This window comes from Pristiophorus japonicus, chromosome 3 (genome assembly GCF_044704955.1).
Source record: "Pristiophorus japonicus isolate sPriJap1 chromosome 3, sPriJap1.hap1, whole genome shotgun sequence".
NCBI classification, from domain to species: Eukaryota; Metazoa; Chordata; class Chondrichthyes; family Pristiophoridae; genus Pristiophorus; species Pristiophorus japonicus.
In genome coordinates, this window is record NC_091979.1 from 165,787,584 (window position 1) to 165,811,158 (window position 23,575).

General features: G+C 42.6%; 1 protein-coding gene across 1 annotated transcript in view; it reads left to right on the forward strand.

Moving 5' to 3' along the window:
* The window catches only part of LOC139259998 (microtubule-associated protein 2-like), a 607,920-nt gene that overhangs the window by 443,212 nt on the left and 141,133 nt on the right, over positions 1-23,575 (forward strand). Inside the window, exons 5-6 of the mRNA XM_070876037.1 lie at positions 1,570-1,614; positions 14,032-14,148. Coding sequence (XP_070732138.1) covers positions 1,570-1,614; positions 14,032-14,148 — 162 coding nt within the window. The remainder of the gene's footprint in view (positions 1-1,569; positions 1,615-14,031; positions 14,149-23,575) is intronic.

The following is a 23,575-nucleotide window of genomic DNA, read 5'->3' on the forward strand; positions in this document are numbered from 1 at the left end:
GGTTTTTAATATATAAATGGGTGATAATATATAATTTTTCTATTTTTTTTAAACACTTACGCTGGTAAAAGCAGGCCTTACGCCTGTTTTTACCACGCATAAGAATTTGAAGGGCATTCGCTGGGCAGCAGTTGGGCAAATAGCCCAACTCTCCTCCCGTAGAGGCCCTTTTCCTTTGGATGCATACGATCTGTCAAGAGGATTCTTGACAGATTGCAAGTTCCAGGTTTAGGCGCATACGCTTTGCATACCTAAACCCGTAACTTGCACAGCCCCTACAGGTGCGTGCGCACTTCGTATGTGCCCATCGGGGCTACGAATTCAGGCCCGTAATGTGTTTTTAAAATTTATTTCATGTGTTTTTGGGGATGCAGGTGCAGCGTTGAGAATCTGAAGTTCCGGAATGTTCCGGACTTTGGGATGATCGGTGGCAGGATCGTCCGGAATCCGTAAAATGTTCCAGAATCTGGACCCGACGACCCTGCCGACCTCGGGGCTTAGCCGCCGCTCGCCTAGCCTCACCACCACTAACCTTACCTCGGGGCCTCCTCGCTGGCCCATCCGAACACCTCAGCGGGGCCGGCCCGCCCGACAACCTTCTTGGTGGGACCCGCCCGACGACCTCCTTGGCAGGGCCAACCCGACACGAATAGCTCCTTGGCGGGGCCGGCCCAACAACATCCTCCTCGGCGGGAATTCCGCCCCCCGTCCCGCCCCCGCCGCCCACTTTCTGATGTTCCGAAATCCGGAAATACCCAAACCTGGTCTCGGGTGTTTCCGGATTCGTGACATCAGAAAGCAAAGCTCGGAATCCGGAACGGCCTCGGTCCCGAGGGTTCTGGATTTTAGACGCTGCACCTGTATTCCCATTCATACTTATGGCAGGTCCGTAGAAACGGAATTCACCATAAGTATGAATGGTAATATCCCCAATTTGATTGGTTGGGCCAGCCGACGTGATCCCAGGGACGCGTACATTAAGTTGGCTTAAATTTACACTGGTAAATAGGAAAGGGACTAGCCTGGCATTGGGTAGGTACTGATGATAGTCCATGGGATTCCTGGTGCATTTACTGAATGAAGCGCCAACATACATACATTATATATGTTAGATACTTGATTATAACAGATAAACTGGAATACTGGTTGTCTATCTTGGCTTATAATACTATCAAATCTTCCATGGCATTGCTCACAGTGAGTCAGAGGATATGCTAAATTGTAAAAGATTAGCTGGTCCTCTTGATTTGACTTGCAATCGAGTGCTGGTATATGTTGTAATCTTTGGATCCAAATGTGTTACTAACATTCTTTGCTCCTGTTAACCATAATATAAGAGTGCCATTTTCATGAATTGGTTTAATGCGACTATGTTGTAAGATATGCTCCAGAGCTCTACGTATTTTTGCTGGGTACGTCTCTTGCCTTTCACCTCACCAAAAGAAAAATTGTTAAAATCAGCATTGCATGTGGAGCATTTGGTTTTATTCTCAAGGTGAAGTATGTGTACCTTAAACTCAACCTTTTTCCTTTATTCCTTTGTCTCCTTTTCCAATTTTTTTCTTGCAGCATCTGAAAGAAGTACTGACATTAAACCAATTCCTGCACCTGAAGGTACAGTATCTGGCTTGCATTCTATTCATTATCAAAAGCATTGATACATTGCTCAAGTTAAAAAAAAGCATTCAGATTCACATTGTTTCATGCTACATCCACAAATCGTTGCTGATGTATTGTTGTTGCCTTCAGAACTGATTGAATTTTTTTATATGGCAAGAAAGTATAGAATTAATGTTCTTCATATACATTGGAGACAATGTGATGGGCCGAGTTTTGCATCAGTGAACTTTATGAAAGTTAAATCTCAGGAGGCTAGCAAAAAGGAAATTGGGAAAATTGCGTCTCGAGGTTTTAAAAAAAGTAAAGATAAGAGTAAAGATGGAGGCAGACGATGTTGCAGAGGCAGAAGTAGAGATCTTTATAATGGATTGGATTCATGAGGTATGATGCTCAACTCGGCGTCAATTCGGATGCTGAGGTTGTGCACTATTTAGTTCAGCCTCTAGGAGCAGCCAGGATGGAATCCAGATCAGTAGTCTTATGGAGTTTGGCTGGAGCCAAGTTGGATGTTATCAGACTTCTCTGTGTTCATTTAAATGACATTCTGGCTTATCGATGACTTGATGGTCATGCAGTCACACCGTACGGAGGTGGCAATAGAGTCAAAGGTGGTGAAGGATAGGTCATGCTGGGTGGTATCAGCAGGCATGAAAACTTTCTTACATGCCAATGGATAATGTCCCCAAGGGACAACATGTAAATGAGAAAAAGGAGGGTGGGAACTGGATGGTACAATGAGTGAGACATTAAACTTTCACTTCAAAGTCCAGGCAATTATTTTTTATTTGCTGGTTTGACCTATTAGAATTTTGTGATGGCTTGGAAAGGACAGTTGCTTCATAAGCAGATTAATCCTAAATACGAATATTAAGGTCTATCCATGTCAGCAACTTGGGATCATGGATTTAAAGTTCATATGTGGTCTCTCTATTGTACACATCTTTGTGACCCATGAAGACAGAAAACTTGGACATTTCTGGTTAAAACAATGCACACTGGTATATACCTTTGGTATTTGAGCTAAACAGTTATAAATCAAGAATTGTGTGCATAACATAAATCAGTGGATTTAGTAAAAACTACACTTCTGTAAATGAGCAATATGATCTCACAATACAACAGAAATGCTGACTGATTTTACTTCTGTAACCTGTAACCTGTGTATGGAAGGTAGTCTGTGTGATCAGGCTCATTACGGTACATATCCTAGCGGATTAATGTTTGCGAAAACATGTTAATTAAACATAAAAACATCGAAAATAGGTGCACGAGTAGGCCATTCGGCCCTTCGAGCCTGCACCACCATTCAATAAGATCATGGCTGATCATTCACATCAGTACCCTAACCCTGCTTTCTCTCCATACCCCTTGATCCCTTTAGCGGTAAGGGCCATATCTAACTCCCTCTTGAATATATCCAATGAACTGGCATCAACAACCCTCTGCGGTAGGGAATTCCACAGGTTAACAACTCTCTGAGTGAAGAAGATTCTCCTCATCTCAGTCCTAAATGGCCTACCCCTTATCCTAAGAATTTGTCCCCTGGTTCTGGACTTCGCCAACATTGGGAACATTCTTCCTGCATCTAACCTGTGCAGTCCCGTCAGAATTTTATATGTTTCTATGAGATCCCCTCTCATCCTTCTAAACTGGAGGGAATACAGGCTCAGTCGATTCAGTCTTTCTTCATATGTCAGTCCTGTCATTCCAGGAATCAGTCTGGTGAACCTTCGCTGCACTCCCTCAATAGCAAGAACGTCCTTCCTCAGAGTAGGAGACCAAAACTGTACACAGTATTCAAGGTGTGGCCTCACCAAGGCCCTGTACAACGGTAGTAAGACCTCCCTGCTGCTAGACTCAAATCCTCTCGCTATGAAGGCCAACATGCCATTTGCCTTCTTCATTGCATGCTGTACCTGTATGCCAACTTTCAATGACTGATATGCCATGACACCCAGGTCTCGTTGCACCTCTCCTTTTCCTAATCTGCCACCATTCAGATAATATTCTGCCTTCCTGTTTTTACCACCAAAGTGGATGACCTCACACTTATCTACATTATACCGCATCTGCCATGTATTTGCCCACTCACCTAACCTGTCCAAGTCACCCTGCAGCCTCTTAGCATCCTCTTCACAGCTCTCACACTGCCACCCAGCTTAGTGTCACCTGCAAACTTGGAGATATTACACTCAGTTGTTAACCTGTGGAATTCTCTATCTTAGAGAGTTGTTGATACCAGTTCGTTGGATATATTCAAGAGGGAGTTAGATATGGTCATTATGGCTAAAGGGATCAAGGGGTATGGAGAGAAAGCAGGAAAGGGGTACTGAAGTGAATGATCAGCCATGATCTTATTGAATGGTGGTGCAGGCTCGAAGGGCCGAATGGCCTACTCCTGCAGCTATTTTCTATGTTTCCCCACTACCGATGACAGGCTAACCGGTCTATAATTCCCTGTTTTCTCTCCCTCCTTTTTTAAAAAAGTGGGCTTACTTTAGCTACCCTCCAGTCTACCCTCCACTGATCCAGAGTCTATAGAATGTTGGAAAATGACCACCAATGCACCTCTTTCTAGGACCACTTCCTTAAGTACTCTGGGATGCAGACTATCAGGCCCTGGGGATTTATCGGCCTTCAATCCCGTCAATTTTCCTAACACAATTTGCTGACTAATAAGTATTTCCTTTAGTTCCTCCTTCTCGCTAGACCCTCAGTCCCCTAGTATTTCCGGAAGGTTATTTCTGTTTTCCTTAGTGAAGACAGAACCAAAGTATTTGTTCAATTGGTTTGCCATTTCTTTGTTCCCAATTATAAATTCACCTGATTCTGAATGTAAGGGATCCACATTTGTCTTTACTAATCTTTTTCTCTTCACATATCTGTAGAAGCTTTTGCAGTCAGTTTTTATGTTCCCTGCAAGCTTACTCTTATATTCTATTTTCCCCCTCCTAATTAAACCCTTTGTCCTCTTCTGCTGAATTCTAAATTTCTCCCAGTCCTCAAGTTTGCTGCTTTTTTTGGCCAATTTATATGCCTCTTTCTTGGATTTAACACTATCCCTAATTTTCCTTGTAAGCACGGTTGAGCCACCTTCCCGGTTTTATTTTTACGCCAGACAGGGATTTACAATTGTTGAAGTTCATCCATGTGATCTTTAAATGTCTGCCATTGCCTATCCACCGTCAACACTTTAAGTATCATTTGCCAGTCTATCCTAGCCAGTTCACATCTCATATCGTCAAAGTTACCTTTCTTTAAGTTCAGGACTCTAGTCTCTGAATTAACTGTGTTACTCTCCATCTTAATAAAGAATTCTACCATATTATGGTCACTCTTCCCCAAGGGGCCTCGCACAACAAGATTGTTAATTAATCCTCTCTCATTACACAACACCCAGTCGAGGATGGCCAGCTCTCTCGTCGGTTCCTCGACATATTAGTCTAGAAAACCATCCCTTATACACTCCAGGAAATCCTCCTCCACAGTATTGCTACCAGTTTGTTAAGCCCAATCTATATGTAGATTATTAAAGTCACCCATGATAACTGCTGTACCTTTATTGCACGCATCCTTAATTTCCTGTTTGATGCCCTCCCCAAACTCACTATGACTGTTTGGTGTTGTTCTGTACAAATCTATCAACATTTTTTTCAAGGTATTCACTATTGCTTGATATTTAAAAATATCCCTGGTTGTAGCCAATTTTCATTGTGAGTTCAGGACTTGCTTTTCAAATTTACACCCCCCCGCCACCCGCCACCCTCACCTACTGATGGATTTTAACGATTGACCTTTCCGTTAACTGATTTTAGAATGGAAACAATAGTAGTGCTATTAATGGATGAAACATCCCATTCCTGATTTTGACTGGACTTACTCATTTGCTTACTCAATTCCTTTTGTTAAAATCAGCAGGGGAAATAGTATGATTGACTTGCAGCTAATGGGCCTCTATTAATATCTCTCAAAGCGTAATAGGGACAGCAGTAGTTATGTTGCTGGAATAGTAATCTAGAGAATGTGAGTTCAAATCCCAACATGGCAGTTTGAGAATTTTAATTCAGTTTAAAATAATTAAAAATCTAGTATCAGCAAAATTAGCATCAGACTGTGAACCTGTTAGATTGTCGTAAAAACCCAACTGGAAGGGAAGAAACCTGCTGTCCTTACCTGGTATGGCCTATATGTGTCTCCAGTCCCACACAAACTGCCCTCTGAAGTAGCCTAACACACCACTCAGTTGTGAGGGGTGGATAATAAATGCTGAATTTACCTGCGATGCACACATCCCCAGAATTATTATTTTTCTTTAAAGCGTGTTTTGTTCGGGACTCTTCTCAGTTCTCATGACTTCATCAATTTTCACTCTTGAACTTTCATTGAACCCCCTGTGGGAAATAAAAAAGCTGAGTACAATACTTATAATTCACTGCTTTATACAACCAAGTGCTTTATACTTTAGTTGTAGACAAAAAACACCCATTAGCAAGGTCGGATTGATGACACAATTCTGCTAATTCATCACTCAGTAAAACAAGTTGTCATTAATTGTTCACGTATGGTTACCACATATAGGATGTTTCTCGTTTTAATGAGGTTCATTTTTACAGCAGAATGCAACATGCACTATGTCTCTGCGGTCTTGACCATTCTACTGTGAGTGAAAACTAAATACAAGGAAGAGGGAGGGAAAGCTAGAAGAGAAAGTTGTCCCAACCTACATTCATGCATCCCCAGCAGTCAAATTGTGTGCATTTGTGAGAACATGGGAAAAGCCTACAGATGGCAGAGAGAGCAAATACCTTTTAAGAGAAAAAAGTCTTCCCCTCAACAACAACAAAACATTTTTTTCACAAAAGCCCGAAAGGGAGCTTTACAGTGAAACTGATTTTACAACAAAATGACAGGTCATGTCTGATCTGCACTTTCACACATTAGGTGGAGTTGAATTCCTTAACAAGCTTAGATTATGGTTAATACGCTCCCTTTAGTACTTGTGATTTTGAAAGAGAACAAATAACTATTCATATCTTGCTGCATACAGTAATTTTTAGAAATCCTTGACCAAAAATTAGGCTATGCATGAAAAAATATTAGATATTCCAATAGAGGAGGTGGCTTTATTATTGTTCTGGAATAACACAAACAGCAGTGTGGATGGTGAGACTGGCCCAGAAATACTACCAAGACAGATAAAGGGCTCAATTTTCCCCAGTGATGTGCGCCGTTTTTTTGGAACAGGCTGCTTTTTTTGGCCTAAATTTTTAAAACCACAGTTTCCCCAATCAATATGCAGCAGCGTAACTCAGTTAGTTACGATTTTTTTAGTTAAGTTTTTTTTTCAGCCGAAGTGAGCGTAATCTGCCACCCGCGCCAATTCTGGTCATTTAGGCAAGCTTGGCCAGCTGAGAGTTACTCCAGTTCTTCTTAGGCCAGCGTATGTGGCCTCTGCAGAAAAACCTTCAGGAGAGGTAAAGAAATCAACGCATCAGATGCCCAGACAGCAGCAGCAAGAAAGGTGAGAGAGAGGTGGCGGGGGGGAAGGGGGGAAAGAGAGTGAGAGTGAGAGATATGGGGGCGGAGTGAGAGATGGTAGGGGGAAGCCTTTCGGGTGTAGTTCGGTGCAGGGACCGGGAGGGAGGAGGCCATTCGGCCTGGACTAGGGGCAGGGGAGTAGACCGGAAGCCACTCGGCCTGGGCTAGGGGTGGGGGAGCGGACAGGCAAGGCACTCCGGGTGGGGGGGGGGAGCTGGACCGGCACCGGCACTAGGCAAGCATACCAGCAAGCCCTTCGGCCAGGGCTAGGGGTGGGGGAGCGGTTCAGGCTTTAATAATTGGAGGTAAGTTGCTGTAATGTGTTTTCAAGTTGATGCAATGTGTTTTAATGTGTTGGGAGCTGGCTGTATGTTTCACTTTGCAGCCTCAGCTCGCTTTGTGTCCCTGGTTACCGTGGCAACCCAATCTTTTTGGTGCAGATCAAGGCTCCACCCCCAAAACTAAAGGACAGGTTAGGCCACGCCAAAATATAGAAATCCAATGGGGAAACTTGCAACTTTTTTTTACCGTACTTGGGCCCCAAAAACCGGGCATTTTTCTTCAAGCATGCTAAAACAAAGCTTTGGGGAAAATTGAGCCCAAAACGTTCAAAAAACCACAGGGACCATTCACTACCTGCTGGAATGAGATGCCACAGCTTAATTTTTCCCTTTCTGGGCCCCCAAAGTTGAATGTCATGTCAGGACCATAAATCATGTTGTCATAAAAACCCATCTGGTTCACTAATGTTCTTTAGGGAAGCAAATCTGGCGGCCTTACCCAGTCTAGCCTATGTGTGACTCCAGACCCACAGCAATGTGTTGTACTTGCAGGCTAACTTTTTGTGTTTCATGCATCTGGGGGTCCTTGTACATGAAACACACAAAGTTAGTATGCAGGTACAGCAAGTAATTAGGAAGGCAAATGGAATGTTGGCCTTTATTGCAAGGGGGATGGAGTATAAAAGTAGGGAAGTCCTGCTCCACACCTGGAGTACTACATACAGATTTGGTCTCCTTATTTAAGGAGGGATATATTTGGGTTGGAGGGAGTTCAGAGAAGGTTCACGAGGTTGATTCCTGAGATGAAGGGGTTGTCTTATGAAGAAAGGTTGAGCAGATTGAGCCTATACTCATTGGAGTTTAGAAGAATGAGAGGTGAACTTATTGAAACGAATAAGATTTTGAGGGGGCTTGACAGGGTACATGCAGAGAGGGATGTTTCCTCTCAGGGAGGAATCTAGAACTAGGGGGCATAGTTTTAGAATAAGAGGTCGCCCATTTAAAATGGAAATGAGGAGGAATTTCTTGTCAGAGGGTCGTAAGTCTTTGGAATTCTCTACCCCAGATCACTGTGGAGGCTGGGTCATTGAATATATTTAAGGTGGAGATGGACAGATTTTAGAATGATAAGTGAGTCAAGAGTTATGGGGAGCGGGCAGGGAAATGGAGTTGAGGCCAAGATCAATTCAGCCATGATCTTATTGAATGGCGGAGCAGGCTCGAGGGGCCAAATGGCCGTCGCCTGCTCCTTTTTCTTATTTTCTTATATTCTTATGACTCGTAACTGCCCTCTGAAATGGCCTAGCAAGCCATTTAGTTGTACAAAACCGCTCCAAACAACAGCAATTCAAGAAGGCAGCTCAGCACCACCTTCTCAAGAGCAATTAGGGATGGGCAATAAATGCTGGCCTTGCCAGCCACACCCACATCCCGTGAACGAATAAATAAAAAGTACATTTCTGTCCCATGAAAATTTGCACCAAATTCCGAATATGAAACTATCAGAAATTATGAAAAATCTTACTTTATTATTGTGTTCATAGCTGATATTACTTTTGTATTTGTCTGAATCATCCACAGCTGTTTGGAAACTCAGAAATTGTTCTTGATACAATATTTGAACAGGAATAGGCTGAGGTCAGGAAGGGCTATTTTAGGATTTATCTAATTGTTTCACCCCTTCTTCCACCACCTCTTGTACCCTTTTATTCCTACAACTACACTTTTCTGTGAAAACTGAGGCAATGTACTCATTTAGTATTTGTCCTTCCTTTATCATCCATAAGACTTTCATTTGTCATCTTTAATCAGCCCTATCCTTTTCAACTATTTTACTTTTTAATATGTTTATAATTTTTGTTACTATTTTCCTTCATATTCCTCACTCGTCTTTCTTCAGATCCTTTTTAAGTTTTACTGATCTTTTTTACTTACCCTCTATATTTTATATTTTAGACTTAATTTTATTTTGCATTATTAGCCCTAGATTAAAATATTTTTTAAGTCTTATTTTAATTTTAAATCCTCCACTCATCCAAGAAACTCCAATTTTTGCAACATAAGAACATAACATAAGAACATAAAAATTAGAAACAGGAGTAGGCCATCTAGCCCCTCGAGCCTGCTCCACCATTCAACAAGATCATGGCTGATCTGGCCGTGGACTCAGCTCCACTTACCCGCCCGCTCCCCGTAACCCTTAATTCCCTTATTGGTTAAAAATCTATCTATCTGTGACTTGAATACATTCAATGAGCTAGCCTCAACTGCTTCCTTGGGCAGAGAATTCCACAGATTCACAACCCGCTGGGAGAAGAAATTCTTTCTCAACTCGGTTTTAAATTGGCTCCCCCGTATTTTGAGGCTGTGCCCCTTAGTTCTAGTCTCCCCGACCAGCGAACACAACCTCTCTGCCTCTATCTTGTCTATCCCTTTCATGATTTTAAATGTTTCTATAAGATCACCCCTCATCCTTCTGAACTCCAACAAGTAAAGACCCAGTCTACTCAATCTATCATCATAAGGTAACCCCCTCATCTCCGGAATCAGCCTAGTGAATCGTCTCTGTACCCCCTCCAAAGCTAGTATATCCTTCCTTAAGAAAGGTGACCGAAACTGCACGCAGTACTCCAGGTGCAGCCTCACCAATACCCTATACAGTTGCAGCAGGACCTCCCTGCTTTTGTACTCCATCCCTCTCGCAATGAAGGCCAACATTCCATTCGCCTTCCTGATTACCTGCTGCACCTGCAAACTAACTTTTTGGGATTCATTCACAAGGACCCCCAGGTCCCTCTGCACTGCAGCATGTTGTAATTTCACCCCATTCAAATAATATTCCCTTTTACTGTTTTTTTCCCAAGGTGGATGACCTCACACTTTCCGACATTGTATTCCATCTGCCAAACCTTAGCCCATTCGCTTAACCTATCTAAATCTCTTTGCAGCCTCTCTCTGTCCTCTACACAACCCGCTTTCCCACTAATCTTTGTGTCATCTGCAAATGTTGTTACACTACACTCTGTCCCCTCTTCCAGGTCATCTATGTATATTGTAAACAGTTGTGGTCCCAGCACCGATCCCTGTGGCACACCACTAACCACCGATTTTCAACCCGAAAAGGACCCATTTATCCCGACTCTCTGCTTTTTGTTAGCCAGCCAATTCTCTATCCATGCTAATACATTTCCTCTGACTCCCCATACCTTTATCTTCTGCAGTAACCTTTTGTGTGGCACCTCATCGAATGCCTTTTGGAAATCTAAATACACCACATCCATCGGTACACCTCTATCCACCATGCTCGTTATATCCTCAAAGAATTGCAGTAAATTAGTTAAACATGATTTCCCCTTCATGAATCCATGTTGCGTCTGCTTGATTGCACTGTTCCTATCTAGATGTCCCGCTATTTCTTCCTTAATGATAGTTTCAAGCATTTTCCCCACTACAGATGTTAAACTAACCGGCCTATAGTTACCTGCCTTTTGTCTGCCCCCTTTTTTAAACAGAGGGGTTACATTAGCTGCTTTCCAATCCGCTGGTACCTCCCCAGAGTCCAGAGAATTTTGGTAGATTATAATGAAAGCATCTGCTATATCTTCCGCCATCTCTTTTAATACCCTGGGATGCATTTCATCAGGACCAGGGGACTTGTCTACCTTGAGTCCCATTAGCATGTCCAGCACTACCCCCCTCGTGATAGTGATTGTCTCAAGGTCCTCCCTTCCCACATTCCTGTGACCAGCAATTTTTGGCATGGTTTTTGTGTCTTCCACTGTGAAGACCGAAGCAAAATAATTATTTAAGGTCTCAGCCATTTCCACATTTCCCATTATTAAATCCCCCTTCTCATCTTCTAAGGGACCAACATTTACTTTAGTCACTCTTTTCCGTTTTATATATCTGTAAAAGCTTTTACTATCTGTTTTTATGTTTTGCGCAAGTTTACTTTCGTAATCTATCTTTCCTTTCTTTATTGCTTTCTTAGTCATTCTTTGCTGTTGTTTAAAATTTTCCCAATCTTCTAGTTTCCCACTAATCTTGGCCACCTTATACGCATTGGTTTTTAATTTGATACTCTCCTTTATTTCCTTGGTTATCCACGGCTGGTTATCCCTTCTCTTACCGCCCTTCTTTTTCACTGGAATATATTTTTGTTGAGCACTATGAAAGAGCTCCTTAAAAGTCCTCCTCTGTTCCTCAATTGTGCCACCGTTTAGTCTGTGTTTCCAGTCTACTTTAGCCAACTCTGCCCTCATCCCACTGTAGTCCCCTTTGTTTAAGCATAGTACGCTCGTTTGAGACACTACTTCCTCACCCTCAATCTGTATTACAAATTCAACCATACTGTGATCACTCATTCCGAGAGGATCTTTTTCTAGGAGATCGTTTATTATTCCTGTCTCATTACACAGGACCAGATCTAAGATAGCTTGCTCCCTTGTAGGTTCTGTAACATACTGTTCTAAGAAACAATCCCGTATGCATTCTCTGAATTCCTCCTCCAGGCTACCCCGTGCGATTTGATTTGACCAATCAATATGTAGGTTAAAATCCCCCATGATTACTGCCGTTCCTTTTTCACATGCCTCCATTATTCCCTTGATTATTGCCCGCCCCACCATGAAGTTATTATTTGGGGGCCTATAAACTACACCCACCAGTGACTTTTTCCCCTTACTATCTCTAATCTCCACTCACAATGATTCAACATTTTGTTCATTAGAGCCAATATTGTCTCTCACAACTCTCTTTACTTCGTGTGGAAATGTCTTTCTGAGTCCTAATCATCTCTTGTTTGAATGTTTCCCATTTTGAGCAATGTCTTATTTGCCAATTTTTCTTTCCAGTTTATCTCGTCATGTTCTCTTTTCATCTCACTGAAATTAGAACAGAAACACAATCTTTAGTTGCTATGAGGTAAACTATATTATAATACATCATATATCACATGGCATTATAATCCAGTCATTATAAAATAGTGGGCTCAATTTTCCCCAATGTCATTTTTGCCGTATTTGAAGAGTTACACTCGTTACATCCGACTACGCCAAAAAAAAAGTTGAAAGTTTCCCCGTTTTAACTTGTAAATGTGGCCCGGCACACATTGTCCTTAAGCTCTGTGGGTGGAGCCTAAGATGTGCGCCAAAAAGACCGGGTTGCCAGGGTAACAAGGGACATACTGCGGGCTGAGGCTGGAAAGTGAAACATACAAGACATTCTGGCCAGCTCACAGCAACCTGCACAAGCAGCTTGCACATTGCAGCTATTTAAGGCAGCAGCTTACCAACATGAAAATATTAAAAAGTCTTTGTGCCAAAAGTCTATCCTGTAAACTGAATAGGAAAGGCTCATCTCCCCTCCCCCAACCAGTGCCGCTCCTAGCCTGGGCCGAAAGGCCTCCCCCCCTGCCACACCCCTACCCCCCGAGACCACTCCTAGCCCAGGCTGAAAGGCCTCTCCCACCCCCGCCGGTGTCGCCCCTAGCCCAGACCGAAAGGCCTCCCTTTCCCCCGGAGCCATGCCGCTCCTAGCCCAGGCCGAAAGAGTGGACAAACCAGACCAAAAGCCCCAGATTAAAGTGAATTTGATTCATTAGAGATTAAATACAAAAAATAAATTGTTACACTAATGGAGTTGTACTACAGAACCCGTAAATAAAAGAAGAATCTGTAGACAAATCAAGGAGTTAGAGTCAGAATAACAGAATTATTGTTCTGCTGTCCCGGCTGTGGAACTGGATCTTCTGCGTTGATTTTGTTAACTGCCCAGAAGGTTTTTCAGAGTGGGCACATACGCTGTCTTAAGAAAAATCGTATTTGGCCAAAATTACATAAATTGCCAGAATTGGCACGTGATGCAGGTTAAGCCACTAATGAGGTTAAAAAAAAATCATAGCCAAAAAAAATCATACCTGGGAATTACCCTGTCGCAGAAATTTTGGGGAAACTTGGAGATTTTAATTTACTCAAAAAAAAAACAGTGCACACCAAAAAAACGGCGCAGATAATTGGGGAAAATTGAGCCCAGTGTATGTCCTGATTGACCATGACGAGCACCACAGATATATGCTAAAGTGTGAAAAAAACTGATATTTCCTTCTAGTATTGATTGATAATCTTGCATTTTCCCAAGGGCAGGCACAACAATTATCCACTAATTGACCAAGATGTGCCTATTTACCCCATTTCTCCATAGTGAGTACCTGAACAGGAATAGGACAAGTTAAATATAGCTCCATCTTAGCAACTAAACATTGCTCCATCTTAGTGACTACATGTGCACAACACATTGGCAGAGCAGCTGATTCACTAAAATGAGTGTAATAATATAAGTGGAATAATAATTGTTTTCCTCAAACCATTTTACTATCTCTGCAGCAGGACATTTAATTTTCAAACATTGAACCTGTAGTGTAACAAGACATAAAACATATTTCTCTGTTGGTCACAATACATTTTCTTTGACTTATCTATGTTCCATTCCTTATTTATTTATTTATTTATTAATTTTTATTTTGGATGCTCAAGTGTAAAAAAAATTGTTGATCACATTCAGAAACTGACTGACCCTGCTCATATCTGTTCAGCAGAAGAGATCTCTGCCAGGATTGTACAGGAGGTCACAGCTGAAGCAGTGGCAGTGCTCAAAGGAGAACAAGTAAAAGATACTGCGCCAAAGGAGCAACTAAAGCAGTCTTCTGCAGGTAAAGAAGCATGTGCTTGATGGTATTTTTTACAATAGTACATAGTGACGTTGACTTGTTAGAAATGCCACTTGAAACTTCCTCCTGCATTTTAAAACTGAAATGCATTTCACTAATGTGTAGAGTATCTGGTATCCAGAGGACTAGGTTATGGTGCTATCTTTTTACTTTTGATTTGATCTGATCCACATTGATGAGGTGGAAACTTACTCTTACAGCCATAAAGGTCCTACACGGCACAAGCTTGGAACAGTTTATCATCATCATCATCATAGGCAGCCCCTCGGAATCGGGGAAGACTTGCTTCCACTCTAAAAAAAAAAAATGAGTTCTTAGGTAACTGAACAGTCCAATACGAAAACCACAGTCCCTGTCACAGGTGGGACAGACAGTCGTTGAGGGAAAGGGTGGGTGGGACAGGTTTGCCGCACGGTCTTTCCGCTGCCTGCGTTTGATTTCTGCATGCTCTCGGCGATGAGACACGAGGTGCTCAGCGCCCTCCCGGATGCACTTCTTCCACTTAGGACAATCTTTGGCCAGGGACTCCCAGGTGTCAGTGGGGATGTTGCACTTTATCAAGGAGGCTTTGAGGGTGTCCTTGAAACGTTTCCTTTGCCCACCTTTGGCTCGTTTACCACGAAAGAGTTCTAAGTAGAGTGCTTGCTTTGGAAATCTCGTGTCTTGTCATGCGAACAATTACTGACAAATGGTGGGGGAGGGGTGGGGAAAGAACATCTATAGTATATAGTTGCTCATGAATTGGTACTTTGTTTGTTGATGTGTTTGTAGAACATGACAGAATCCCCAGCCTACATGACGAGTGTGACAGATGTAAACAAATATGTAAAATTAACAGAGACAAATGAAGAATGATGTCTGGATGCTCCGATCTCAGTGTATACAAAGTGGAAACTAGCACCCTTGATTTTTCTTCGTTCCACATTTTCCACATGATCTCGGAGTCCGGTCCTCTTCCTATTGATTCCTGAGGAACATGTTTTCAGTATGGAAAAAACAAAATCATGATTACCATCTGTACCAGTGCCAACATACAATCTGCTGTTTCCATCTCATACAAAGGCAGCAGTCAGTTTGTTGCTTCTAGCATCATTCACTTCAATTCTTGGAACTGGCTGCAAGATATAGGAAGCATAGGTTTTCTCCCTTCGTTCGATTGTTGAGTTTTGAAGTAAAATCTGCTTCGAGGATCCTTTTCAGCATGCCTTCCAACAAAAGGGCAGCTAGAGGCTATCTCTTGTCTATTGCCATGATTTGTTGGGCTCAGTATAATGCGTCCTTGCTCAGATACTGGTGAGCAGACAGACTGCCTCAAGGCAGAGGGGTCACTCACCAGCAAGTCCTTCCCTGCTTGTTTAAGTAATAGACCACCATTACATTGCTCATGTGATTTTCTTTGATACAAGGAATGGTTCCATCATTTTATTGGCTGCCCAATCAGTCAGAAGTGCAGTTTCAATATCATTGTATGAATGCTCACAGAGCTCTGGCATGTTAATGTTCAACATACAGAGCAGAATGACAATTTCCAATAGCACCATAAGAAACAAAGTAAACCAGTGACTAAACAAGGTAGCATTTTACATTGTTACCGTGTTAGGGAGACGTGTGAGCAGGTTAAAGGTCATTCGATCTGTTCCATGGCTAGTTCTTGTACATCTTTCAATCAGCTAGATAAGATTACCATGTGGAATAACCTGCACACGTTTACTAAACATTACTCATTGGACTTGTCAACTGTAATGTATTTGGTCTTTCTCCTCTTAAGTTTAGCATGCTCCTATGGTGTGGAGAATGTTGGATGAAGAGGTAAAATAAACTAGAAGGGTCGTCATTTTTCGAACAAAAGTATTCTACGATCCCACTAACCCATCACCACAGGTTCTGCTGAGTGGTAGATCTGGGTTCAGCAGAATATCAACCAGTTATTTGCCGCAGAACGAGCTGATGTGCAGGAATTGTCTTTATAACAACAAGAACTTGCATTTATATAGCGCCTTTAACATAACAGAAATCACATGAGATGTTAAGGCAGGTGACCAAAAGCTTGGTCAAAGTGGTAGGTTTTAAGGAGCATCTTAAAGGAGGAGAGAGAGGTAGAGAGGAGGAGAGGTTTAGGGGGCAAATTCCAGAGCTTAGGGCCAAGGCAACTGAATGACAAGTTAGTAAAGCAGTCAGTAAAGCATGTGGGATTCTGGGCTTTATAAATAGAGGCATAGAGTTCAAAAGCCAGAAAGTTAAGCTATATCTATGTAAAACACTCGATCCACCCCAGCTAGAGTATTGTGTCCAATTCTGGGCACCACACTTTAGGAAGGACTTTGGAGAGGGTACAGAAGAGATTTACTAGAATGGTTCCTGGGATGAGGGATTACAGTTATGTGGAAAGACTAGATAAGCTGGGGTTCTTCTCCTTAGACCAGAGAAGGCTAAGTGGAGAATTGACACGGGTGTTTAAAAACATGCAGGCTTTAGATAGAGTAAATAAAGCAAAACTGTTTCCAGTGGCTAAAGGGTCAATAATCAGAGGGTAAAGACTTAAGGTGATTGACAAAAGAACCAGAGGCGACATGAGGAAAAACCTTTTTACGCAATGAGTGGTTAGGATTTGGAATGTACTGTCTGATAAGATAGTGGATACAGATTCAGTAGGAGCTTTCAAAAAGGAATTCGATAAATACTTGAAGGAGAAACAATTGCAGGGATATGGGGAAAGAGCGGGAGAGTGGGGCTAACTGGATTGCTCTTCGAAAGAGCCGGCTCAGACATGTTGGGCTGAATGGCCTCCTACTGTGCTGTACTATATGATTCTAGCTAAGCATGCTTGTCTTTAAAATACTTCTAAATATCTCTCTTTTTATGTAGGTGTAACAAAATGATGGCCGGGATTTTGTGGTAGAAATAATGGTGAGGCTATCAGCGCTCACCGTTATTAAGGAGTACATCGAACAACAACTTCCAGCGTCCGCACTTGCACATTTAAATGCGGAAATCAAGTAGTTGCTGTCCAGGTTTCCTTCCTCTTCCAGATGCTGCACTGTACAAAGTAACTCAGTATTGAAACTCAAGGAACAGCCGTAAATTTGCTGTACTTAGGTAATATATACACACTCAGCATCATAGGCAGTCCCTCGAAATCGAGGAAGACTTGCTTCCACTTTAAAAGTGAGTTCTCAGGTGGCTGCACAGTCCAATGCAGGAATTACAGTCTCTGTCACAGGTGGGCCAGACAGTGCTTGAAGGAAATGGTTGGTGGGGAGCCAGGTTTGCCGCACTCTGCTTCTGCTGTCAGCGCCTGGTTTCTGCATGCTCTCGGCGACAAGACTCGAGGTGCTTGGCGCCCTTCCGGATGCTCTTCCTCCACTTTGGGTGGTTTTGGGCCAGAGATTCCCAGGTGGCGGTGGGGATGTTACACTTTATCAAGGAGGCTTTGAGGGTGTCCTTGAAGCGTTTCCTCTGCCCACCTGGGGCTCGCTTGCTGTGTAGGAGTTCCGAGTAGAGCACTTGCTTAGGGAGAATGCCAAGCCATCGTCAACACCTTCACCGAGGTGTATGAAAGCATGGGCCTTACGCTAAACATCTGTAAGACAAAGGTCCTCCATCAACCTGACCCCGCCACGCAGCACTACCCTTGGTCATCAACATCAACGGCTCAGCCTTGGACAACGTGGACCATTTTCCATGCCTTGGGAGCCTTTTATCAGCAAGGGCAGACATCAATGACGAGGTCCAACATCGCCTCCAGTGTGCCAGCACAGCCTTCGGTTGCCTGTGGAAGAGAGTGTTTGAAGACCAGGACCTCAAATCTGGCACCAAGCTTATGGTCTACAGGTCAGTAGTGATACCTGCCCTCCTATATGGCTCAGAGATATGGACTATATACAGCACTGAAGAAGCGCTAAAGAAGTACCACCAGCGCTGCCTCCGCAAGATCCTGAAAATCTACTGGGAGAATAGACACAGTTCTCACTCAGGCCAACATCCCCAGCATCGAAGCACTGACCACACTCGACCAGCTCCGTTGGGCGGGCCGCATTGTCCGCATGCCCGACATGAGACTCCCTAAGCAAGATACACTCTAATCTAAAGTTAGGCCATGTCCATTCCAGTGTAAGTAATTTTTAAATGGCATGGTAAGTCTTAATTAGTGCCAAACAATCTTTCTGGCACTGAAAATTAATTTTTACAAGTGTGGAGTCTCATTCCTTCAGATTTTAATAATTGGAGATTTAAAACATTTTTTTTTTTACGTTTTCCTTCTTTTTTTCTTTCTCTCTCAATCCCATCTTTCTTTCTCTCTCTTTATTTTGCTTTCTGTATATGAATTAAATATTCTTCACTAACACTTCCTGGTTCAGACTCTATACAGCTCAGAAATAGTTGTTCAATTTGATTGATTAAGGAGATACACAGTTGCTTGCCTAGATCCCCTGAAGAGGGTATAGCACCGAAATAGCTTTCTAATCACAGCAGGTTCCAGTGCAAAATCCCATAGAAAGCCTGTGTGCAGTTGCAAGTGTAATAAACAGCTGCGTCGTTCATTCACAGCTGACCCCAAAATCCGACCCGAAATATTTTTGTCAAGTTTGAGGTTTAAACCCAGTCATAATACATAGAATTTAACAGTTAGTTAATGCTATAATTTAATGTAACTCCTAATCCAAAATAATGCTGTAATTTTTTGTTATGTATTAATGCTTGGGGGTCACCAGACACCAAAGGGTGCTGCAGTCGGAGGTCATCAGGCTGTACACATGTTGCATATGTGCTTGCTCACCTGTATATAAGCTATGTGTCTTTGTCAAGCTGGCACTCTTGGGCTGGAATAAATATGTATCAGGTTGCACCCGAGTACAGTAACCAGACTCTTAAGTCATTACAATTGGCGACGAGGTAATTTAAGAACCTTCGCATGCACAATGGGCACTGTTGGAATCCTGGAGAGATTCGTGGAGGGCAAGGATTGGGCGGATTTTGTCGACTGCCTGGATCAGTATTTTGTGGCCAACAGCATGGAGGCAGAGGCCTACGCAGTTAAGCGCAGGGCAGTTCTCCTCACCGTTTGTGGTCCGAAAATTTACGGCCTCATGAAGAATCTTCTCTCGTCTGTATGTTCGGCGGAAAAAGGGTACGAGGAATTGTGTACGTTGGTGGGTAACCATCTGAAGCCAAAAGAGGGGATCATCATATCACGCATGTTCGTACTGAGGGCCAGGACATGTCGGGAATTGTCGCCAACCTGTGACCTCTTGCTGAGCTGTGTAAGTTCAGGATGATACATGATGTCTTTGTGATGGGCATCAACCATGATGCGCTCCTCAGGAAGCTGTTGGCTGCAGAGATGCTGGATTTGAAAAAGGCCATCGCGACTGCCCAGGCATGCATGACGATGGATGATAATTTGAGGCAGATATCATCAACTAGTCGGAGTTCCACGGCAACTACTGTAAACAAGATAGCGTCGTCTTCGGGCAGAGCTGCTTACGCGAAACCTGCCGCTGCTCAGAGCCCGCCAACTGGTTCGAACCATATTTCACCTTGTTAGCATTGTGGGGGCAATCATCAGCTTCATCAGTGTCGGTTTAGACAATACTCATGCAATGGATGTTTGAAAGTGGGGCATCTTCACAGGATGTGTTCACTGTAATGTCTGTAAGCTTGTAATGTTTGTAGCTCCACACTGTGGACGTGGATGTATTGTGTACTGCAAGTGCAGTGTTAATAATAAACAGAACCGGCAGATTTCCGGAGACTTCCGAGAGAGCTGTCTGTCATGTTAGGAAGCTGTGTGTGCTGTGCTCTGTGAATATATCACATTTGGCGACTGAGATGGGATTTTTTGGATGATTTAAAGCTGAAATTTTGTTGGTGAAGGATTCAGCCAGCCGACAGAGAGACTTTGGAAGTTTCTGTCTTTGGAAAAAGCTACAAAATCCGAGGTAAAATACAGCACATGGTGTGAACAGCTAGAGATTAAAATGGCAGGGGCATTGGGATATTTGGGTGAATATAGACACGTCCGGGAATGTTTTAAAGTGTATGTGGATTGGCTAGAAATGTATTTCACTGCAAATAACATAATCGAAGTTCCAGACAATGCAGTCCAGAACCGGGATGTGTTGGAACGTAAGAAAGCGATCTTCTTATTGGAGGCAGGTCTGGCATTATATGACACTCTTGTAAATCTGCTTGTGCCTGACAAGCCACAGGACACAATGCTTAAAGAGATTTTAACGAAACTGGAGCAGCACTATAATCCCAAACTGTTAGAAATTGCTGAAAGCTATCGTTTTGGGATTCGGAATCAAAAGGCTGATGGAAGTATCAGTAATTATTTCGTTGCATTAAAAAATCTATCGATGCACTGTAATTTTGGAAACTTTCAAAACCGAGCATTACGGGATTGCTTTGTTTGTGGGGTGAAAAATGATGCGATCAGAAGGAAGTTATTGATGACAGATGAGTTGAATTTTGAGATTGCTTGCCAGACAGCGAGGTCGATGGGCATGGCCGGACAATATTCCCGAGAATTAAATAATAATTACGGTCATCAGTCAACCAAGGTAAATCACCTGCAGGTTCAAAGTAAAAGACGGTGGGGGCCCAAAGTCTCAGAAACTGGAAATTCTAACAGAGCGTCGAAGTCATGCGAAAGGTGCCTGGGACAACACATTGCTCAAAGTTGTCCATAAGTGAAGGCAGAGTGTTTCTTCTGCAGAAAGACTGGGCATCTTGCGAAGGCATGCCGACTGAAGGGTAAACCAGCTTTTAAAGCTATGAGTCCAGTGTTCAAAGCTATGAGTAGAAATCCAAAGAGACTACATAGCATGGAAGAACAACAACAGGACGAGGAGATGTTAGAATAATACATCATCAGGAGCACGAAGTTAATGGACAGCGATTCGGAAAGCATCAAAATCCACATAGATGTTGCGGGATTCAAGATACCAATGGAAATTGACACGGGTGCATCCGTGAGTGTAGTACCGGAGTCACTGTACCTCGACAAATTGCGTGATTTTCAACTAGAGAAATCCAAGATAGAGCTGCAAGGCTACTCGGGAGAGAAAATTCCTGTAGTAGACCGTAGCACCGTACCGGTGAAATATAAAGATCAATTTCAGAACTTGCCTCTAATAGTAGTGAATGGAGACAAGCCTGCCTTACTAGGAAGAAATTGGTTGAACTCACTGAAGCTGGATTGGAGTAAGATTTTCTGTGTGGAAGTGAGATTTTCATCAACGGATGAGGTTATCAAGCAGTATCCGAAGGTGTTTTGCGAAATGGGCAGTACTATCCAAGGCTTCAAGGCGAGTGTCAGGGTACAGAAGGATGATAGATTGGTTTACGACAAGCCATATGCACTCAAGGAGAAAGTTGAGCAAGAACTCAAAAGACTAGAGACTGAGAACATTATTTGTAAGATAGATCGATGTAGTTGGGCTACACCCATTGTTGTTGTACCTAAGTCTGATGGTAAGGTAAGATTGTGTGGTGATTATAAAGTAATCGTAAACCAGGTTCTCGAGGGTAATGTCCCCAATACATTGCCAAATATAGAAGATTTGTTCACAACACTGACAGGTGGTCAGATCTTCTCAAAACTGGATCTTACGAATGCCTACTTACAGCTTGAACTAGACGAGGAGTCCAAGTCATGTTTGACTATAAATACTCATCTAGGCCGATATCAATTTAATAGGCTACCGTTTGGAGTGTCTTCTGCCCCTGCCATATTCCAAGGGGTGATGAACCAGATTTTGCAAGGTATTGAAGGGGTAGTATGTTATTTGGATGACATACTAATTTCAGCACCAAATAAGCAAATTCATAATAACATATTGAATGAAGACCTCAAACGGCTAGAGAAGCACAGAGTACGAGTGTCTGCTCGTAAGTGTGAGTTATTTAAAAACTCAGCGGAGTACTTAGGGTACAGAGTAAACAAAGATGGTTTACATCCAACCATGGAAAAATTGTATGCAATTAGAAATGCACCCACTCCCAGGAATATCACTGAACTTCGTTCATTCTTGGGTCTTTTGAACTATTATGGGAAGTTCCTACCAAATTTGGCTACAGTATTACATCCACTAAATGAACTTTTGAAAAAACAGGTCCATTGGAAGTGGTCAAAACAATGCAATACAGCATTCAAGGAGTGTAAAAGCAAATTGGTAGAGAGCACCATGTTAGTTCACTATGACATATCTAAGGAGATTAAGCTAGCATTTGATACCTCTCTGTATGGAATTGGGGCAGTAATCTCTCATGTATTAAGTAGTGGGGAGGAGAGACCAATTGCTTTTGCCTCACGCACTGTCAGTACCAGTGAGAGTAATTATGCGCAAATTGAAAGGGAAGCTTTGGCATTACTTTTTGGGGTCAAGAAGTTTCACAAATACTTGTATGGTCGTAAGTTTACCATCGTTACGGACCATAAGCCCCCACAGCAATCCTCCATCCAAAGTCCCCAGTTTCAACATTAGCTGCAGCCCGAATGCAGAGATGGGCTTTGATTTTGTCAGCATATACATATGATATTGAATACAGACGATCAGCTGATCACAGTAATGCTGATGCAATATCTAGATTGCCTTCCCCATCACAAGTTACACCCGATAGGGTCGAAGTGTTTTATTTTTCATGCATTGATGAACTGCCAGTCACAGCTGAAGAGATTGGTAGAGCAACCAAACGTGAACCAGTGATGTCAAAGGTGTATGAGTATATTGCAAATGGATGGCTAAACCAGGTAACACACAAAGATACATGTCCATTCTTCATTCGTAGGAATGAATTATCAGTCGATAAAGATTGTATCATGTGGGGTGCAAGCGTGGTTATACCAAATAAATTCAGTTCCAAATTATTAGGATGCCTCCATGACCAGCACCTGGGAATGTGTTTGACCAAGAGTTTTGCACGCAGTTATTTATGGTGGCCAGGTCTTGATAAAGATATAGAGTACATCGTGAGTCAGTGTACGACATGTCAATCGGTAAGCAAGCAACCACCACCTGTACCATTACAGCCATGGAAATGGCCTCCCAGGGAGTGGCAAAGGCTACATATTGATTTTGTTGAGTTAGGACAACAATTGTTCATTGTGGTTGATAGCCATTCGAAGTGGGTTGAGGTGTTTCCAATGTGGAAAATAACAATAAGTAAAACATTGGACATTTTACGAAAATTATTTTCTTCATTTGGCCTCGCTGAAGAAATTGTTTCGGATAATGGACCACAATTTCGTTCAGAGGAATTTGCACAATTCACGAGCAAAAATGGTGTGAAACATACCAAAGTTCCACCATACAATCCTGTTTCAAATGGTACAGCAGAGCGCACTGTACAAAGTATAAAACATGCCCTCATAAAACAAATGTTAGATCCAAATCCAAGGAAACGA